General features: G+C 37.7%; 1 protein-coding gene across 4 annotated transcripts in view; it reads right to left on the bottom strand.

Moving 5' to 3' along the window:
- ARHGEF12 (Rho guanine nucleotide exchange factor 12) overlaps positions 1-23,257 on the bottom strand; it is a 145,204-nt gene extending 121,947 nt beyond the window's left edge. For 2 of the 4 annotated variants that reach the window (XM_033407319.2, XM_033407320.2), the window contains exon 1: positions 22,120-23,254. In XM_033407319.2, the coding sequence (XP_033263210.1) occupies positions 22,120-22,151 (32 nt within the window). In that variant the 5' untranslated portion in view covers positions 22,152-23,254. Of the gene's footprint in view, positions 1-22,119 lie in introns of all 4 variants that reach the window. The other 2 variants (XM_033407322.2, XM_033407321.2) reach the window with 2 other exon arrangements.

Genomic DNA, 23,257 nt, shown 5'->3' with positions numbered 1-23,257 from the left:
GTCAATCAATTAAATAAAACTAAATAGAGTTTTTACTTAAAAACAAAACATCTCTAATTATAAAAGCAATATATATTCATGGTTGAAAACCTGGAAAATACAGATAAATATAAACAGTAAAACAATCATTCATAATCTCACAACCCAGAAACATTTAAAAAATTAGCACATGACCTAGAAGTCTTTTTTTAAGCATTATATTATTATGTATGTTTTTAAAAACATAACTGGCATTGTATTTGGAGTTTTATCTCCTACTTTTCACACACCATGGACACCTTCCTATTAAGGTTTACTTGAAAATGTCTTTAGTGCTTATATAAATCTCTATCAAATATCATAAGGTAATTTATTAACACCAGTCTCCGGGAGCTCCTTGCCATCACCTCTTCAGAGGCACCTGACTTAGACTGGTTCTTCTTTGCCCCTACTAGAAAGAATGGTGTGGCTGACATCTTTGTATAAAACTTGATAACTAAATCTTTACTTCCTTTACGTCTTGAGAAATACACCAAAATTGGCATTACTGGATCAAAAGGTTTACATATGTCTTAGGCTTCTGAGCTATATTTGTAAAATTATTTTCTATAAAGTTTAAACCAATTTATATCCTCAACTGAAGAGTACAAAAAACACTGCCTTATCACAATCCTCCCTAGCATTCAGTATTCTTTTAAATTACAATTTAGAAAAGGAAAAAAAAAGGATGAAGTTCCCAACACAGTAAGGCACTGTCTCAGAATTTTTCTGCTCAGTACCCAAGATTATGCCTTATGCTACGGCACTATACCTCTTATTTGGATTTATTTGTTCATTTATTCATCAATTCAAATATTTACTTCACGGTCTTCCAGGTACTGGGAACACAAAAGTGAATAAGACAGACAAGCTCAGTAAAGCTGAAAAAATTAGTTCCATGATTCCTTCATCTAAAGGATTGTCCTCAGAACTATCAAATTCCCTCTCTACTAACTACTTTATGGGTCCGGTCTGGGCTCAGTCCTTGAGAAGAGGCAGTCCCTATGTTGATCAACATGATATTTGTGATTACAGAAAGCAGTGAGACATAAAGCTGGAGAAGTCAGACAAAAGCCAAGTAGTGAACGGTCTTAAATGTACGTTAAGGAACCTGCCTTTAACCTCGAGGCTGTGAGTCCCTAAATACTTAAACTCTGCCTTAATCACCTGTCACCGTCACATAATGCTAATGTTCTGTTTTCATTTCAAAAGGAAACTTTATTTCACTATTATAAATTTAAAAACCAATATTATTTGACATAGAAAGCAATAAGAGACAAAATACACAAACTATTATTAAATTTTTAAAAATTTAAGATGAAATGCAAGTAAAGCATTCCTGGAAATAGGAACACTAACAATTATCGCACCTGTAACATGGTCATTATAGCAGCCTTGAAAAAGAAGCATTTCATGTTTCCTTCTCTTCCAATCTCCTAAAGTTATGACATGCCTCTAGCCATACAGTAAAAACTGTCCTATTCAATTAACTGGTACCAGTGATTGGTCATTTAATGGAAAAGAGCGGTTAGAGTAAGGAACCGTTTCAAAAAAAAAACACTCATACACAACTTAAACCTCATTCCAATTTAAAATATATATGTGTACATTTATTTGCCAAATTTTAAAAGCAGGATCAAGGCCTTTTCTTTCAGTAACAATATGTTGGAGTGCCCTACGATCCTTCTTTTATACAACATGCTAAAATACACATGCTATGTTTATTTCCTGTTTCAGTTTCCTTACAGTGGACAAAGAAGCTAAAGATAATCCCTGGACTCTTTTTTTTCCCAAATAGCTAATAGTTGTTTTTCATCCATCTCTAATTTGACAGCAATTTCTTTAGTTACAAGTCCCTACTCGTGCTTCCAAAGCACATACAACTCAGTTTTCACAGAAATAACTTTCTTTTTTATGCTCATATTTCATCGGTTTTCATAATATTTAACTGAACTATCTAATTCCAATACAAGTACAAAAGGTTGGGATTATACAGTTCAACTGCAAGGAGTAGAAATATTCAAACATACTACAAGAGGAGCCTGTAGATGTAAGCATTTAACCCACTGTGGGTAAAAGTCATGCTCTACAGGGGAAATGGAGTGAGTCCACTAAATTGAGGTTAACGAAGAGATTTCAACTACTACTTTTCCCCTTTCTTCTTTAATATATTGGTCACATCTTTCAAGACTGGATAATGTTAGCTTCTCTTGATTACAGGATTTTGTGAATTCCTAAATGACCACTCATCTTTACCACATGTTTCCTGCAACAGTTCCTTAAATGTAATCAGCCACCTTGAGACACTCCAAAACTTTTATCTTAACATCAAGAATGCTACTCTTTCTTGGCACTTTTGCAGCATCTCTAACACTATTATTTGCAGGCTTTTTGTCAGCCATTACAGCTCAAAAACATTCATTAAAAATCTTATAAAAGTATTCCCTATCTTAACTTCAAAACTAGAACTACATTACAGAGTTTGGCAGAAATAATGGAAAAGTCTTCACACATCCATTTGAGTTGCAGGAAGAATTTCAAATATTTCTGGAAGAAATCTTCAATTTGTGAGATAATATGCATGAATGAGACAACTTCTGCAAATAAGCACATCTTGAAAAATATATCCGCTCATGCGAACAACTTACATTTATCCTGACAAATTTAAGTATTCCACATACAAAACAAAGTGAACAAGATAGGTGCAAAACTAGAACTATGAAATACATAAGTGAGTTGGATTCTTGTTCCCCTCTGAAAAGACTACTTAAGGATTCCTCTGAAAAACCACTGAAAGTATTCTGAATATTATAAAAGATGCATGGAAGATCTGATAATTTTTCACAGGAATTTTCCCAAACTGGATGGCAGCAAAGAGGAGATGAAGAACCCCTTTTCTACTTCACAAACACGAACTATTAACTCGACACATTCAGAAGAACAGATTCTAAAGATTATGTTAGATGGTTTCTTTGAATAAAAGGCCTAACTTTTATTAGTATTTAAATGTAGAACAAAGTTGACCATTAACTATTTTCTGATCTTTCCAACCACAAACACTTGAGAGTTAGGATTCTTGGTGCTTGTTAACACCAAAATTTAAAAATGAAACTGTCCCAATGACCTTAAATCTCATGTGAGTTATATACCAAGCAATGTCCAAAGAAGTATCCCTTTCTTATTGACTAAAAGCAGTCTTTCACTGAGGAAATGATTTTTCAGGCAGACATTTCTGTAAACAAAGGATGCATTACTGTATTTTTTTTTTTTGCGGTACATGGGCCTCTCACCGTTGTGGCCTCTCCCGTTGTGGAGCACAGGCTCCGGACGCGCAGACAGAGCAGCCATGGCTCACGGGCCCAGCCGCTCCGCGGCATGTGGGATCTTCCTGGACCGGGGCACGAACCCGTGTCCCCTGCATCGGCAGGCGGACTCCCAACCAGTGCACCACCAGGGAAGCCCCTGTATATATATATTTTTTTTAATTTAATAATAGTTTGTAATTTTTTCTCCTGTTACCTTCTGTATATAGCAAAAATACTGATTTTCTATTTATAATAATGAAAGTTTCCTTTGGAAATGGATTTTCAATTTAAAAAGTAATGTTACAGAAGATTAAGTAACTGATAGATGAGGGATTAAATTATCTGGATACTATCTAAGTCATTAAGTTAATATCCAAATAATTTAAGTATGGGAAACAACAACCTTCAAGATAAAGGCAAGTTCCTTTACATGCATTCAAGACCATTCTAATTATCCTTCCAGTGTCTTTTCTTACCACTTTGCCTCATCACAAACTTCATGTTCTAGCAATATCCCACACATAACAAACCATCCTTTCTGCCTAAAATGTCTATTCTATTATCCATATTATGACCACCACCACCTCCACAGACCATACCACCACACACACACACACACACACACACACACACACAGAGACACACTATACCTAACACCCAACCCAACTCCTTACATTAAAGAGGCTCTACACTAAGGTATTATCTTCCTCCGAGAAATTCTCTGTAACCATATCTCCTCAGGCTGTATTATATGTTATCAGAGACTTTGTTTTACTCATCTATATTTCTTTCTCTGGTTCCCAGCATATTCGATAGATAATTTTTGAAAGAATGACTCTTACTTGACTAGTTTGTATCATTTAGCAATGCTAATTACACTCTACTTTCAACTTTTATCCCTTCATGAAGGCTCCTTTATAAAGTACTCCCCTGGTACTCCTACTCCTCTGTAAGCATTCCTTTGATTCTCTGTAACTTTGATTCTCAACAGCCTTTGAAAGCACTTCTCTCTTCACCAAAACATGTGACCCATGATACTATATGGGCCATCCTTCTGGTGCAGTCTCTTTCTTGTTGAACTCACCTATTCAAAGTACTTCAACTACCATCACAAACACAATAGCAGTAGCCAAGCCCTCACTCCTTTACATCCAGTCGCCTACTGGACATTTGCACCTGGATGCTTCATAGGTACCTGTGGTGGGCAGCCTCTAAAATAACCCCCAGTTAATTCTGCCTCCTGGAATTCATGCCCTGTATAGTTCCCTCCCACACTGAACAGAGCTGATCTCTCAGCTGAGCTGAGAGAACTTTACAAAAAAGAATGTGACTTCTGAGGTTAGCTCATAAAAGTCATTATGGCTTCCACCTTGCTGTCTATGATCACTTGATCTGGATAAAGCCAGCTGCCTCAAACACCACCATGAGAGGTCTTCCTGGTGAAAAACCGAGGTCTCCTACCAACAAACAGCACCAGCTTAGCCAGCGTGTAAGTGAGTCACCTTGGAAGCAGATCCACCAGGTCCAACCAAGCACTCAGATGACTCAAGCCCTTGCTTCAGTAGCAGACATCCCACTGCAACCTCATTAGAGACCCTGAACCACAAACCACCCAGCAAGGTTGCTCCCAGGTTCTTTATTACAGTAAACTGTATGAGATAATAAAGGTTTAGCACTGTCCAGCAGAACTTTTTGCAATGATTAAAATGTTCGATGTCCAATGTCCAAAACAGTGGCCATTGGCTACAAGTGGCTACTGTACACTTGAAAGTGGTTAGTGTGACTGAAGAACTAAATTTTCAACTTTTTCTAATTTTAACTAGTTTACATTTAAATAGCCATGTGTCTTGTGGCTACCATGTTGTATAGTGCAAGTTTATTTATTGTTTTGGGATAATCTATTATGCAGCGTTAGATAACTGATACAGTACCTTAAACTAAATCTGTCCCTTACTACCTCTGTTTTCTTCTCCATCTTTCATCTTATCAGTCAACCAAACAAAAATAAAACAAAACTGTGCCTCCTCCCTTTTATATTCCACACCTTAGTGAATGGTACCAATACCCATCCGAACACCCAAGCCAGAAAGGCCCTCGCTTTCACCAGCTACCCTTCTTATACTACTGGTATTCTTAACATTTTCTTAATAGCTCTATTTGTCTCTTCTCTTTTAAATGTAATGTTACAACTTTAATACTTCGTTCTTTTTCATTATTGAAAAATGTCTCCTTATTGGTATCTCTGCCCCTAAAACTTCTCAAGACTAATCAAGTCTTCACACTGCCGCCCAAATGATCTTTCTATAACATAACAATGATCATATTACCCCTCTGATAAAAGACCTTCAGTGGTTTCCCACAATCCAGAGGATAAAACCCGAACTCCTCAGAAGAGCATAAAAATAATATGATGCCTCCTATCACTGCAACTTTACCAACTGTTGTGAAGGAAGTCAACCTCCATGCTCTTCTCATACTGAACTACATGCGTTCTTAGAAAAGGTGAGCTATTTCACCTCTGTGCCTTTGTTCATACTGCTGCTTTACCTGAAATGATCTCCCATTCCTCACCTGTCTGATAACTACAACCCATCTTTAAGGATTCAATGGAAGTATTCATCTCTTGTTTCTGATCTGTCCAGAAAGTATTGATTCTTCTCGAGTCCCACTGCACCCCGTGCAGCTAGCTGCCTACATGTCTGTCTCCTTCTATTAGACTAGAAGCTCCTAAAAGGCAGAAAGAGTACCCAATTCAAGGCTGATTCTATCTGGCAGTATAGCATAGTGTTAAGAGTGCAGGTTTGGAAGTCAGACAAACTTAAGGTTAAAATCCCAGTTTTGCCACTCACTAGGTATGCTACTTAAACTTTCTGAGCTTCTGTTTCTTCACCTGCAAAATGAAGATTATATAATAAAACCCATTACCTCACAGTGTCATTGTAAGGAATAAGTAAACTATTATGTATAAAATGCTACAGTGCCTACTATATGATTTTTAATGAAGAAATGTATTTTTGATGAAGAGATTAATGAGTTACTACCTCCTAGGTGGGCAAAGAAAGGGTGAGATAGGTCAAAATAAAAAGTATCATCTCTGAAATCACTTTTGCTAGGCTACTCTAAAGAAAACTGGTAAATAATACAGGAAGCCTCTCATGTATCTACCATGTGGTCAGAAAATGACAGAGAACGGCAAAAGGACTCAACTGGAAATAAATAAAAGTTTGAGGAAACTAAAAGGTTGAGGAAGAGGAGAGATTCTAGATGGGGTCAGATGGGAGAGATCAGAAGCCCAGTGATGACAATGAAGGCAAAGAATGCATAGAGAAGGGAATGGGGGGGAGAAGGAGAAGTAGAAGGTAAGAAGTAGAAAAACACAAAAACTTGAAAGTAGAATCTTTCCAAGCAACAACAAGATCTAAGATGTAGTCATATAGATCCTAGGATAAATCACATGAAACTGCAAATATTGAACTATTTTCGACTAAAAAACCAGACTGGTCCATTTTTAAAATAATAAATTGGACCTTTTTTAAATAATAAAATTTGGGGGGTTACATATTAATTCCATTAATTCCATTTTACATTCTACCTTTTGCCTTGAGTGCCTGAGACAATGTAGGGCTCCTAAGAAAATTATGGAAAACAAAAAAATTACTTTCCTATTAAAATGTCCTGGATGTTCTCTGGAACACAATTTAGAAATTGCTGCTGTAATTTACATTAAAAGATAAGAGACTAAATAAATAAACTTCTTTGGCTGAACCCTCTCATTTGAATTTTATACTTTCTAGTTGTGTTTGGATTCTAACTTCATAGAAATCATAGTTACCCAAAATTATGTGCAGTAACAAATACAATGAACCAAGAGTCATAAGACCTGGATTTTAAAGCTGGTCCCAAATATGTATTAGCTGGGAAATACTGGGCTAGTCAATGAATGTCTCTGAATCTAAGTTTTTTCTCATCTGTAAAACAGGAATAACATCTGTCTTGTGTTGTTGTATGTATTAAATATAATGCCTATAAAGCACCTAGAATTATACTTAACAAATGGAAGCTTATTGTTACTAAATGAGGAAACAACTGTAAAAGCGTAGTAAATGAGAATGTAAATTACTCTAGTATCATACAGACAAAATATATGAAAGTGACAATGATTTGACTTGTTAGATGTGACAAGATTGAAGTGAATCATACTGTTTGTGTGATAATAACCTGCTCATTTTTAAATACGGAAAACAAGCATGGGCAAATATTTCTATAATAAATAGATTATTTACAGGCTGTGAATTTGTCATCTACCTCCTCATTATATTTTCCAATGTGACTTTTAACTTCATCAACCCGAAAAGATAACAACATTCTCCAGACGAGTCATATCGATAACAAACTTTGCAAGCTGGATAAGCAAAGATTTCCTTATTGCTAACAGTGTGAGGAAGCAATGCTAGCTAAAATGAGATATGGTAAATATTTATGCAAAATTAACAGAACTTTACCCCACAGGGAGGCTGCAAGCATGGGAAAAAGCAGCTTCCCAGAACTCAGCATAGCGGATGTCTGTAGATCTCCCTAAGGGCTATAAAGTCTCCACATCCATAAGAATGCTTCAAAGGGCACTGCCTTTTTGCATGCAGCCTCTTTGTAAGTCTGAAACCTAGTAAAATTCTCAAGTCAGAATTCTCTAGCCTTTCTCTACCTAGAAACAGTACTTATTAAATAATGATTTGGTTTGTGGGCTTCTTTTTTAAACCAACTATCTGCCTATCTCTGTTCTAGATTCTCTAGGGTTACTAAGAAAATGCAAGAAAACAATTCATAGCTCAAAAGAGTTAATAGGTTAAAAAACAACACACTGAAATATCTCTTAAGCAAGTTTTCCAATGTTATGGCATAAAGAGTGGCTAGACTAAAACGATTCATGCCACGGAATTGTCAGTAACAACAATAAAAAAAATCATTTACAAAGAAGAAATGAAGATTAAAAGTAACAATGTATTATGGCACAGAAGATGCATCTAGAGCTAGAATAAAAGGGATATTTCTTTAAGTGGCAGAAAATATAAACTAAATGACAAAGAGAAGATCACTACTATAACAAGAAATCTTTAAAAAGAAAATATAGTCTCCATTACCACTTAACCAAACATAGATACTTGCTAAGAAAAAACTTAAACCCAATTTGCTTATATCATTTGTTCCACAAAGGCCCAATCACTTACTATTAAAATCATTCATTTGCTGCCTTTTCTTACTCTTATGTACTCAGTATAACAATTTTTTGAGTCACTTCTGTTTTGTGTGCCTATAATAAAAAATAAATAAATAAAACCTGTATCAGATGGGCCTTAAAATTCTTTTATTTATTTATTTGTTTGTTTGTGTTGGGTCTTCGTTGCTGCGCGTGGGCTCTCCCTAGTTGTGGTGAGCGAGGGCTACTCTTCGTTGCGGTACGTGGGCTTCTCATTGCAGTGGCTTCTCTTGTTGCGGAGCCCGGGCTCTAGGCACGTGAGCTTCAGTAGTTGTGGAACACGGACTCAGTAGTTGTGGCTCGTGGGCTTCAGAGCACAGGCTCAGTAGTTGTGGCGCATGGGCTTAGTTGCTCCGCAGCATGTGGGATCTTCCCGGACCAGGGCTCAAACCCATGTACCCTTCATTGACAGGTGGATTCTTAACCACTGCGCCACCAGGAAAGTCCCTTCAACTTCTTAAAAGAACTTTGGAATAGTTATAATGTAAAATGACTTACAAGCAATACATATTCGGCTTCAAAAAGTCCAATGTTTACAGATGTATGTATATATTTTCAAAAAATGAGTAAGAAATGGAAATACAATGTAGCCATTTTTTAGAGGAAATGAGACAAAATCCCTCTGGAAAAGGGAGTAAGTAAATAGGCGATTAAGAGTAAAAAGAATAAAACATAGTTATGAAATTATAATGTAAAGACAACACTTTAATGGTTTTGTTGAAGACAAAATCCACTTTCTGGGTTTCATCCAACTGATTTAAAAGATCCACTGACTGGTCCAGATGAGCCAATCATAGTATAAGCAAACCTGAGACCAGTAGGCCAGAAGAAAGTGGGCATTGGAATCATAATCCCAATTCTTCTGTTTAGAAACAATGTGACCGCAATTCTTCTGTTTTGAAACTATATGACCTTGAGCAAGTAGTGAAGGTCTCAGAACATCATTTTTCTCCGTTTTAAAATAGGAACAACAGGGCTTCCCTGGTGGCGCAGTGGTTGAGAGTCCGCCTGCCGATGCAGGGGACACGGGTTCGTGCCCCGGTCCAGGAAGATCCCACATGCCGCGGAGCGGCTGGGCCCATGAGCCATGGCCGCTGAGCCTGCGCGTCCGGAGCCTGTGCTCCACAACGGGAGAGGCCACAACGGTGAGAGGCCCACGTACCGCAAAAAAAAAAAAAAAAAAAAGGAGTTTTATGTAAAATAGGAACAACAATATTTAACTTACATAGCTGAGAAAAATTTAAAAAGACGATGCACAGAGAGCACCTAGGACAGTGTTCAGCATTTAGTATGTACTCAATAAATATAAAATCCTTTACCACATCCCAAATTTCCTTATAAAACTAAATTTCATCTCAATTTTTGTTTGTTTGTTTGTTTTTTTGCGGTACGTGGGCCTCTCACCGTTGTGGCCTCTCCCGTTGCGGAGCACAGGCCCGGACGCGCAGGCTCAGCGGCCATGGCTCACACGCCCAGCCGCTCCGCCGCATGTGGGATCTTCCCAGATCGGGGCACTAACCTGTGTCCCCTGCATCGGCAGGCAGACTCTCAACCACTGCGCCACCAGGGAAGCCCTCATCTCACTTTAAATGTTCATTTTTCCCCTAGTTTCACCTTGCCACCTTTCTAATGTGTAAACTATTAGAGCAACAAGTCATCATGACTTAAGCAGTCTTCCTAATAATCAAACTACTGTAGTTTCCAGAATCTTCCACTGATCAACTCATCACCATATTTATCACTGGATGACAAAGTATAGGCTTAATGGGTTGCTACTACCTTCAAAGAGGTAGCTAATGAGTAGAGAGGTTCTCCTTCAAGTAGTGACTAAAGCAATGCCGAATCAATAAAATGTGATTTCTTCTATGCAAAAGCAATGGACATCTAAAAGCTTCTTAAATTTCAACCTATTCCATGCCCTTTTCATCTTAGTTTAGATAACTCACCAAAAAACAATTAAATTGAAAAATAGAAATGAAACATAAAAAGATAATATATGATAAAAAGTAACATTAATTTTTTTCTTTAAAAAATAAGATAAATTTAACAATTATGATTTCATACCACTACTTCACCAAAATACACATGACTTCCCACCTTAACCTTCAACACTAATCAATGAATATCACTCTTACAGGTAAATTTCTTAATTCTTAAATGTAAATCAGCAGGTAACAAGAACACAAAATAACTCTGCCAACACAGTGACCTACACAGAGTAGCCATTCAATATTTAACTGAACAAATGAATAAACAAATGAACTGATGTTGTCCAGACAGAACTGGACAAATTCTGAGTGATCTAAAGCAGATTTAAAAGTTGATTGCCCTAATAAGAACCTGCTGTATAAAAAAATAAATTAAATAAAATTCAAAAACAAACAAAAAGAGGTTGATTGTCAATCCTAAAGTCTTACTGATTCTGTAACTAGAGATGTTATTGTTTCACAGTCTGAGTTGAAATAACTGTCTCTTTAGTCTATTCCTCACTTGCAAATGCACCTTAGTTCTAAGAACAGCCTATAATTTGAAATATAAGAGAAAGGGAATATTATCACAGCAAGGAAAAAACACTGTCACAGCAGTAGCAGCAGCAAATACATATGAATTAAAAATCATTTTAAATGCATAGATCAAAGTTGTAGGAAAACCTAACTAATTTCTGAGGTTTAAACAATAAGAGCTATTATAACTTACTGACCTCTTTAATGTACTTAAATACATTCTCGTTTAATCTTCATGACGACGCTAAAGGTAAGTGATATTATTCCAATTTTTACAGATGAGAAAACTAAACTGTTGTTCAGAGACATAAATTTGCCTATGGTTTTCCAGCTTGTAAGCAGAACAAGTCTGACGCACCAAAACCCAGGCTCTTTTCTCTACATCATCCTCATTCATTTCCCTTTTACTACTCCTCTCTTACAAAGGCTAAAAAATTAAAATTAATATATATATATAATTAAGTGCTAAAATATCTTTTCCTTTAAAAGCTGCTTTTAATCTCTAACGAAGAGAAAATCTCAAAAAGAACTCTGCCAGGGAAGTCAAAATTAATATAATTACTAATATTTATCAATAGATATATTTTACTTAATTCTTTTTTTGGAAACAAATTATACCTTGTATCCTGTTATGCAATAATTGCATGTTAAGAACCTTCTCTCTCTCTTTTTTTTTTAACTATTCACATCCATTTACTAACACACCCAATTTACTTTTAATCACTGTCTCAAGAATTCTGATCATGTAGGGCTTCTGGATAAATACACAAGAAGCACAAGTAAACACAAATACATAAGTTACAAGAAACCACAAACCGTTCCCCAAATTACACAATAAACAAATGCAACTAAAACGCAACCAAAGTGCAAGTATATTATTCTGACAAAGGTACTAACAAACTATTATCTCTGAAAATGAATGTTTTTCAATCATGATACAACAGAAAAATAATATGAACAAAAGGCAAATCAAAGAGTTATTCTCCATGGGAAAAAAACTGCTTATTATTATTTTTATTAAAAATAGACTGTATTGCCCCAAAGCCAGAATCAATCCAATGCCAAGAAAAAATCAAATTTAAATAAAATTTTATGTGCAAATCAATGACAGCCAATTTTCTACTTCAGTCACTACATGGATTCTGAAATGAGATTAACAATATAACTTAATTAAAGAAAATGAAAACTACTTGGATACCTAGAAAGACCACTTTAATCTAAGTATTTCTATGCACAGCGAAAGAAGCCAGTTAAGAAAACATAATTAGATAACACTATACTAAAATAAACTATTTTCTTCATGTTATATACAATAATTTATTCACTAGCCTGAATAAATCCTCTTTGATCACCTCATTGTCACCTGCCAATCTACAAACTGAAGAAGGGATTATATCTGTTTTAATTTGATTCCCACTGTTACATAACACCCCCTCCCCAAAGAATGTCGTGTGAAACTTATGATTCTAGATCCATAATATAATGTCTATTACTCCCATAACCATAGAAATGATAAGTAAACTTACTGTATTACACTATATGCTAGTAAAATCTATGAAGTCTTGAGTCAAAATGGAGGCTTTCAAAAGGCCCTCAGATGAACTAACCTAAGCAGTTGAAAGTGACTTTAATTATTTCTAAACTAAAATTAGACAGATTCACTTCCATACTTTTTATATCATCTTAGGGATCTCCTTAAAGATTTGATAGAACCTTTCTCTGCACAGCAAACAGCAGAGGTGAATACAGAATTTTTATAAATGATTCTGATGTTTGTCTCCAGAGTAAATAACATCACTGACTGGGAACTCCCAGAAGACTTAGAGCCATTAAGGGCTGGGATTCCTTTCAGTTGGCATCATTCCAACAGAGGCTCAGTGAGAAATGGAACCTCCTGCAAATCAAATCTGTTGCAATGTTATTTTTTCCAGAGGTTAATTACCTGCTTATACCACACACACACACACACACACACACACACACACACGCACTAAAGTAGAGAAAAGGAGGAATTGGAAAAATAGATGACATTCTGCTGTAAGCCTCCTCCAGAAACACTCAAAATGAAATCAAAACAACTTTCTGGCTGTCAAATCCTAGATATACTTCATGAACCTCCTTTCCTACTTGACACCTGTCAGTCCACAGTACCATTACCTCCAACTAAATAGTAAGAATTTACTAAAAGAAGTTACACTTTCATATTTTATCTTTCAGAGATACTCAGTGAAATATTTATGGGTGAAATTATGATATCCAGCAACTGCTTCAAAATAATCCAGTGGAGAAGCAGGGAAAGGAAACAGATGAACCAAGATTGTCCATACACCGAATGTTATTGATGAGAACATGGAGGTTTATCATACTATTCTCTGTACTTTTGTATATGTTTGAAATATTCCATAAAAAAAAACTTTCACATTTAACAAGCATTTATTGATCACCTCCAGGGGTAGACTATATTATTGCTCCTAATAATTTACTCTCCCATTTCCTTCCTTAAGAGGATTATACAGCCTCACCCATTATCATTTGACTTGCAATGCCACCTGTGGGAGGAGTATACATCCGTGGCCCACTGACAATGAGCGTGACCATATGACTGCTTTGGCCAAGGACATGTAAGTGATGTAATGTACACCTTGATTGAGTAGAAGTTTTAAAAGCCATTGTATGTTTGCATGAGCAGTTTTCCTGCTCTTTCCCTCTGCCACAGTAATAACATATTGGGTTCCAAAAATGCTTCAACCAATCCACAGCTGACAAGATGCAATGTAAGCAAGGAGTAAACCAGTAAGCCACGGATATTTGAAGGTGTTGCTATGGTAGCACAACCTAGCAAAAGCTGATAGATACACCTACTACAGGCTAGGTACAAAGAATATTAAAATATTATAAGAATGTTTAGGAAAGTAGACACACACAAAAATGAACTATAGTTATCTTTGAGGGGAGAGTCTGAGAACCAGAGGGTGTATACGAATAGGGCTAAGATCAGAGGGAGACTTTATATAGTATTATATCATATTATCTATCACTTGAATTTTCATGCGTGTGTACGTGTGTTTGTGCGTGTGTGTGTGTGTGTGTGTGACCTGTATGTGTGACCTGAATAACGTCATCTGGACAGCTGGATAATTTGGGCGATTTTTTTTTCTTCCTTATGCTTTTTAGCATTAAAAGGGAATAAAAATATAATAAAGCAGATAATAATTGATTAAAAATGAATAAGAACTATCCTCCTACCCTTAAGGAACTCGAAAATTAGTTGCAATTTAGCTTTAAAGAAAACTTCTTTCCATAAAACATTCATTGTTAATTCTTTAAAGTGGCAAAGGCTAACTGGGAAAACAACGTTTTTAAAAATTAGGAGTATAACACATGCAATTCTATCAGTTTGCTCATCCTAAGGTTTCAGCAAAGCAAATATAGGGTTTTGTATATGGGTGGTGCAGCTACCGATCTCAAAGGAAATCCTCTCAATTACATTATTTTAGTATGCCAATTAAGCTGCTGAAGAAGCTCGCTCTAGGTGTTAAGTTTTGTGAATAAGCCTTAACCACAGACAAGCCTTAACTATAGACAAGGTATCTACTCCACTAAGTTAACCCATGTAGGGTAAAATTATTTTAAAAAGCATTAGAAGAAAAAAGAAAAGGAAAAAATTCTAACCATGACTCTTGTGGTGATTAAACAACACTTGAATGGTTACAGAAGTCTCAAGGCCAATAAACTAATGCTTTACTACATGACTATGTTTTTACTTAAATTTGAGCAATAACCTGCAAATATGATTAGGGACATGTCCACACTTTTCATCTTAGGATCTCAAAGCACTTTACAAACATTAATTTAACCCTCATATCGCCTGAGAGTTAAGTATTATACAACATTATAACCATCTATCCTGCCACTAAAAAATATTTAAATACCCCTTCAGCAGTACTTGCCCTGAGGAGGTCTTGCCCAAACAGCCAATAAGACAGGAAGTAAGCTGACAGTGCATGGCATGTGCTACCAACAATCTCTGAAAAGATCAGACCCTTACCCACAAGAACCACTTCCCCTGAGTAAACCACAGAGACTGTACAGGACAACCACAACAGATCAGCTTGTGTCTGGAACACAGGCAGAGTTTTCCATCTAAAATCTATGGAAGGATATGTCTAAGCACCTTCACAAGGTATATGTATTTAAGTATATAAGTATATTTGGGGGACTTGTTACTCTTCTGGACAAGACATAGCCACCTTCTGCCTTGTATGATCAATTTCACATATAATTTATTCAGATGCTGAGACGTCTCCAGTTTTTCAACAACAGAATAATCTACATTTTCTGAATCCACAGAAGACCTGCAAAATCCTCCTTAAGCTCAAGTGTGTGAACCTAAGATCAGCATTTAAATGTAATATTTAACCAAAACTGTAGTCTCAGAGCAATACCTTTAAATGCCTACAATAGGCAACAAAAGACAAAGCAGTGTGACAAGTGGCTAAGAGTAAACATTAACTAAACCAGGTTTTCTTACATATTTCCAATTTCTTCATGAATTGTTACTCACAGTCCCACGACAAGAAATCTACTTTTTCACTGCCATTATTAGATTTGCTTCTCTCTCAACACTGGGAAGCCACCCAGGCCTATCATGTGACTGTGATCTCAAAAACCAGGATTCAGCACTTGAATTAGTAAGAGATCCTGTTTTGGTATGAATCTAAACTGTCAGCTGCATTGGTGCATGTTAATTTAGTATGGAAAATTTAGTACATTTCTCCCTTTACTTAAAGTCAGTAATGCATTCTTATGCAATTTAGGCAAGGCCTCTGACCTTTGGCACCATCATGAATTACCTCTGCAAAATCAAAGAGCTGAAAATTATTCTTGGTACTAGCTTCATAGGTTTGTCTTGGAGTTAGAAACTCTCTTATAAACTTCTTTCTTATAAGGCTATCTTGGTACTCTAGATATCCTAAGTAGAGAAAGTAAAATGCCCTAGATCTGGCCTGTTTCCAAAATTCTAAAGTTTGAGGAAACAAAATCACTAGCAAAACACAAAAGAACAAAGACATCTATTTAAATAATTTTAAACTAAGTATCAACGATAAAGGTCTACTAATACAACATTCAAAAGCTTTATAATCTTACATATATATATCTTATAATAATTTAAGTACCCACTTTTCCCTTCTGTTACTTATCATTAATAACAATTCTTGTAAATACAGTAAGAAACTAAAACATTATTTCAACATTAATAACAGTATATCTTACTCAAAAAATAGTGCTAAGCATTGAAAGTCTATTTCTTTTCACCAATATGTAGAAATAACAAGAAAAAATAAAGTAAAACAACACACGCACAAACAATGGAAAAAATGACACACAATTTAAGATAAGACTGAAAAACCACCGCAAAAAAAAAAAAGAAAGGAATAACAACTTACAGATGTATCTCACCATATGGTAACAGAGATTTTACTTTAAAGCTACAATTACATCTCTTCACTTACTTCTAAGTTCAGAGATGTTTCACCTTCATTTCTGATTAATTTTCAACCAAGGATGGCTTATCATTTGCTACACTTTTGACACATAACTGATAACACTGGTTACATTAGGGGCACTCATATTGGAAAGAATCACTTCGTAAACAAGGCTTTTATAACATGAGTAATTGCTTAATTAGTCGATTTGCTAATTATGCTGTTTATATAAACCTGTTTGGTTTTTTTTTTTTGATGGTGACATGTCCCACATCCATTCTAAAAACTATCTAAAGTAAAACTGAGTTAAAATGATCTTGAGAATCTCTTTACTCATAATTTTGGGCTATGCCTGGAGAAAACTGAAGACCCCTGTATTACAGTAAAACTAAACTGGAACTTGCTGTTCTAGCATATGGGTAAACATAAAATATAGAATATCATACTTTGCAGTAGGACAGCGCCAAAAGAAAAAAATCACTTTGCATTAGAAGAGCAGTTGGAGAAAAGTTAACAGAATATTAAGAGGAACAGGTTAATTTTAGACACGAATCAACAGAACATACAACTTGGCTAAGCAAAGAATAAGGGTGGGGGAAGGAAAGGGTGGTGGATAACCGTCTGAACCATTCACAGTCACATAAACATAAAATGGGAGGAGATCATTATTTAGCCTGGTAGAGCAAGTATATACAAGTAACAGGACAACTTAAAAGAAAAGTCTGTGCTAAAGATCAGGAAAAACTTCCTGACTACAAGATCTATCAGATTGTTGTTCAGTCTCCTGAGGAAGTGACGAGAGCTTTATCCTCTAGAGACACTTAAAATTAGAATGGATAAGGTACTAGAAAGCATCCTGTAACAGAAAAATCCAACTCTGATTTAGTCAGCTTGGAAAGTTACAAGAGAAGTAGAACAGAAAAAATACACATAGAAAGACAATAATTTAAAGTGAAAAGTGGGGGACTTGAGAGCCAGAAAATCTAGGTCATAATCCAGTTTTATAATCTTGACCTAAGTGCTATGAGTTGCCTAAAGTGTAAGTGATGATCTGCCTCACGCTGAGCTGAAGAACTACACTACTATTGGGTATCATTACATACATCAGGGTATTTCACACAAAAAGAAACAAAATATTTATAATTTTGCTGATTTTAAAACTTCAGTTCAAATACCACTATTCTGAAGACCCTTAATTATTAAAAGGAAAAGGAGCACGTCTTCAAATGAAGCTTTAAAACATCATCCAAACCAAGTTTTAATGGTTGAGACTTAATGAAGTTAAGCTCCCTGTTTGTGAAAATGTGGCATGGTCAATTTCTAGGAGATAAGCAATTATATGATAAGAAACATTTTTAGTAACTTTGTTAGACAACCATGATGTAAAAGCGCTTCTCCAATTACCTCTGGAAAACCATTAATATATTCTGCTGCTTCTATAACCCGTATCAGTATGGTAGGCAATTCATACCCATTTCTAGACAGCTTTCAGAAGAGGCAATCACATTTTGTTTACTCAAAGATTTTCCAACTGTTTTCCCTAGAATCACAATGCTCCACAGAAAAATATGTAAAATCCATCATTTATGGGTTTCATCAATGTACGCCTCAAATATCATTCCCTAAATTGAAATTTTTAAAAAGTCGTACATGTTAACTCAATGTCATATGCTACATTTTAACAACTGGAAGCCACTAATGTGTTAAGTGGTATTACCAGGTTAACATATTTTTGTAATGATTCAAATAAAGCTTCTCTTGTCATCTCACTGAATACATATGAACATCTTATAAATGTGCCATTTATCTGTAAGACTATAGCGCTGTACTTTTAAAAAACTTTACTTCGGACTGTACATGTTGACTCATGTAAAAGTGTACAAGTGAATGTACTACTGCATACCTGTATGAATCAGGATTTTAAACTGAACAACTAGAAGAAAAGACAACATAAAATTGAATACGAAGCTAGCACTGTGATCCTGGTCCCCACTTTCAATTTGGTATTTATCAAATGACTGATTTTGTAAGTGAATGTGACAAATAATCTCACCTTGCAGATGACTCAAGCAGCCTTGAAGATAGCACACATACAGAATTTTGTTTTGTTTTGGTTTTTAACCAAAAGCATTCTTATATGGCAGTGTTGGCAGAAAAAGTATCATGAATGAAAACGCTAATTACTGGGTAAATGCATATAAAGCCACAGGTTTCCGGACTCACTTTAAAAACTTGCTTCAAAAAAAAACAAAAAACACAAAGAACAAAAAATCTGCTTCAGTTAAACAAGCTTAAAGCTGACCTTACAGTTTTTTTTTAAAAAAAAAAGCCAATATATTTAAAACCTTTGTTTATCTATAAAGCAAAAACAACAAAATCCACAAGTCCTAGACAAAAGTTCATTTACTTCAACAAAGACCTTTATAACAAAATCCCACCTGTATTGTCCCTGAAAACTCATTGTTCTAGAAGATAGCCTGAAATAATTTACTCAGTCCATTGAAAAAGCATTCTCTCCTCGTATCCCTCAGAAGAAATTCCAATTGCCACACAACCCCTAAACTCTCAGGGAGACACAAGCAACTAGGAGGATCAGAAACAATTAGGATATATTTTAGGACTGAATGCAGCAATCAATGTAAACCGAACAGCAGCAATCAGATATTTCTACCACTTTTAAAGTGCTGGTTCTAAAAATTGAAAAACATAGTCTCCAGGTCTCAAAGAAGTTACAGAGCAAGACACTGGATGGTATTCAAAAGCTGGTTAGATTTTTTTTTTTTTTTAACAGTTCAGATACACTACATAAAAACAGTAGCTACCGTGAACACACAGTTTGAGTTTTAAATTGATAACTACGCCTTTAAAAGGGGGGCTGGAGAGCCTGAGGAGTAGAGGATGAAGAGGAAAAAAATGGTAGTAAACAAATGTGTTAATTTAACTGCAAAATAATAACAGGATATAACAGAGTTCTGAGTATCCAAAGTAACCAATCAGAGCCTAAACATAGCTGAATTCCATCCCAGCCCCAGCACGTCCCTAACACAAGAATAAAACCCTTCTTATCTTGTTCAGCCATGTGTCGCCTGCCACAAACTGCAAAACAGAACAACGCCCAAAACCAGCTAGTCTGATTTCAACTGAGGACAGACAGACTCTGTAGTCAGAAGCACCACAATGAAAGAACTCTAACTCACACAGCTGGCCTGGTGGGTCAGCACACTCTACAAAACAAAGCCACACCACATACAGTACTTCAAACTTGAAAGGACCTTTAAAAAGGCACTGTTAATTTGCCAATAGCTCTAGAATCAGCAAAATATACCTACAGGTCACTGGAGTCAGACAATGAGAAAAGAGGATGAGGTAGGTAAGGCTGAGAAGAAGCTAGGAACTATTCTATACTCATAACTTTATTAAGGCATCCTGGCACAGAAATAACACTAAACCAGTACTTCCAGATTTCACCCCTACCTATGTTCAAATCAGGGACAACTACTCTCCTAAGAGCCAATGGATGCTTGATATTTACAGAATAAGATACGTTTAAAGAAAAAGCAATGGTCACATAAGAATAAATCTTGTGGGTGGGGGGGGAACTAGTAGTAAATTCCAAAGAAACACAAATCTATACTGTCTCAGCAATGCACATTAAATTAGGTGGCTTTTAAAGTCTTTCTTCTTTTAAAGAATATGTGAAATCAGGCAGCACCTGAACTCATCCAAGAATATTAATACCCAAACCAATTTGCAGATTCATCTTAGAATATTCATCTCGTAATCCTTTGTGCCTAGCACAGTGCCTGGCAAAAAACAGGCATTAATTAATTTCATGCTTATTGTACATTTTTATCTCATCTAAGTTACAGAAAATACAAATCCCAAGATTTTATTTCCAAGATAATGGAAAGAGGAAGAAAATCTCTGAGAAGCAAAGAAGATGAAACGTCATTACTTGGGGGCTTTTAGGTGATTTTCATGCGGAATGAGCTAGTGACCCTAGGTTCTGTTTCTACAAAATTAAACACCCCTACTATTGCAATGAAAACTACCAACACCACATTAGTTCCTAATAAGACTTGTCTGCAGGGTCAACAGAGAAGGCAAGAATTGAATGAACAAGGAAAACAATTAACCCACACACCCATGAAAGTGATTTCTCAGAGGCAAAAAACACCCTGAAAGGAAAAGGAATGGGAATAACTAGAAGAAATCAAGATAAGCATTGTTGCTACTCATATTAAATGTACTCTGAGAAGCTGAAAATTAAACACAGTAAAAAAAATACACAAACAAAGAAATAATAGTTTAAATATTTAATGGAATCTCTTAGGTGAACATTCACGTGATACTGAAAAGCATCAACAGGAACAGGAAATTCTGTTTCTGGAGTAGCTGTTATGGTATGACAATGGAATTTGGCCCTTTTAAAATCAACAAATGAGTCTTACAATTGGGTGAAACTCTCTTATTAGGAAATTCAACTACTTTCTGCTGGAGTACTATTGTTGTACTTCTCATCAAAGTGCTTTCTTTGGGCCCTTACTTCAGTTATTTGATCTTTTTTTTTTTTTTTAATGATGTACTAGTTTGAGGGTTGACCAAAAAAAAAAAAAGCTGACTGAAACTTGGGACCTGGATACAATGTCATAATTAAACTGATAAATAAAATGTAGTAAAGGAATATGCTTTTATCACTTAACCTAATATTCCAAAGAATAACTCTTAAGAGTAAGGGAACTCCACTGAAACCACAAATGGTTTAGCTCAATTCACCAACCACCACCAAGCAACACAGTTAAGTACTATAAAGGACTCACCCAACTCAACAAATCCACCTGCCAGCTTCTACTACATAATTCGCTTAGGCTTTACACCCCTTAAATGCAAATGTTTCTGGAATATGAAATCCTAAAAATGCAATAATTAAGATCAAGCCCCATGATGTTCCCGAGCCCTTTTTCAGTTCCTTGATACTGTTCCCACCAGGAACCTGTGATTTACTAGTACTTCCAACATTCTGGAAAACTATTAGATAATAAACACTGTGCAAGTCAATGCTTCAAGGGCATCAAATTCATAAATCATGCGGCAGTCTCAGAGTGAAGTTCACAAACAGAAAGTCCTAAAATGCAACAGGCTCTAGAGAACTACAGGACAGGAGTAAAACTGATGATGCACCAATACCCCAGCCCACATCGGGCACTGACTGACCTTCACCCAAAATGACCTTCCTCTCTCTGGTTCCAAGATCAGTACAGAATCCTAATGCACACTAAGGGCAGAAAAACACAATCGTGGCTTTACCTACCCCTCCTCCGAGAATCTGGAGAAAAGTTTCTCTCCAGAAAAAAACAAAACAAAACTACGTTTCCAAATTCAATCAACCGGGTAACTTGGCAGCAACCCCAGACTAATTGGAGAGCTCGGAAATAACCCTCTGTCCGCTGCCTGTCAACTTCACTCGGCAAAGGCAATCAGCAATCACTGACCCTCCTGCTAGGTCGGGCCCCATCCTGGGAGGCTAAGCGCAGGGGGAGCTTCATACCAACCTGTCGGTGATAGTAGACTGTGTGCCACTCATTGGGGCCCTTGGCGAGAGGTCCTCCTTTTATCCAACTTGCATTTTACAGTAACACCTCCACCCCACCCCCAGCGCTCTGGGATCAGGCCCGACTCCGTAGGGGACACAAGAGTCCAACTCAAAACTCCATTCAGTCATCTAGAACGTCCGACTGGAAGTGGTCAAGGAAAGGGGATGTGGGTGAGAGCGAGGCAAGTTATCTCCCAAATCAAACCGAGCAAGTCCGCCAGCAGGCGAGTTCTAGAGCTAAGGAGCGATCCTCCTCGGGAAGGCACCGGAGAAAACTTTGTCACGGAGAGAAGTCGGCGAGCCTCGGGGAAGGCGGCCCGGGAGTCCCTCCGGGGCCGGGGTGGGATCGGCTCGGGGCTGGATGTCGGCTCCTCCTCGCGGCCTTGGGGGCCTGAAAGTCTCCGCGCCGGGCCGGGCCCGCTGGGCTCCGCTGTCTATCTGGGGCTGCCGGCCGCTCTTGGCCGCAGTCTCGGCCGCGTCTCGGGCCGCCCCGCGCCAGGCGCGCGCGGCTCCATGGCCCCGGACCGGGGGACACCGCTCGTTCTCCTCGCCGCCCCCACCAGGCTCCGGGCGCCGGGACAAGCGCGGGTGCCGGGCAAGGGGGGGTCCCGCAGCCGGAGGTGACAGGAACCTGGTCTCTCAGCGCCGCGGGCTGCTACCCATCCCTCGGAGGCCCAGGCTCTTCCGCGGTCTGCACAGGCGGCGGCAGCGGCTCCTCCCCGACGCGCCGGTAGGCGACGGTTCCCGCGAGGGGCGGGAGGTTCCCGTCCGACCCGGCCTGGAAGCACCAGCGCCGGAGGCCGGCGGCGACTCGGAGCGCAGGGCCGGCTCGCCGGGTTCTCGGGCCTTCGCGGGAGCGCGCGCGGCAAGCAGAGGAGGCCGCCAGCGGTGGGGGCCGCGCGACAATCGCAGGCGCGCGCACGGGTTCCGGTTCCGGTTCTGACTTCCCGGCCCCGGCCGCATCCAGCGCGAGCTCTCTCTTCCCCTCCCCCGTCCACTTTTTTGGCCTCCTCCCCTCTGACTTCGGGAAGCCGTCTCACCCGGGATCCCTCCGCGGCGCGCCGAGCCGCCCCCGCCGCCCGCGCGACCCGCGCTCG

The sequence above is a fragment of the Orcinus orca genome, chromosome 8, assembly GCF_937001465.1.
Source record: "Orcinus orca chromosome 8, mOrcOrc1.1, whole genome shotgun sequence".
Lineage (NCBI taxonomy): Eukaryota > Metazoa > Chordata > Mammalia > Artiodactyla > Delphinidae > Orcinus > Orcinus orca.
Note: the sequence above shows the minus strand (reverse complement) of the source record. Positions and strands in the feature narration are given on the sequence as shown.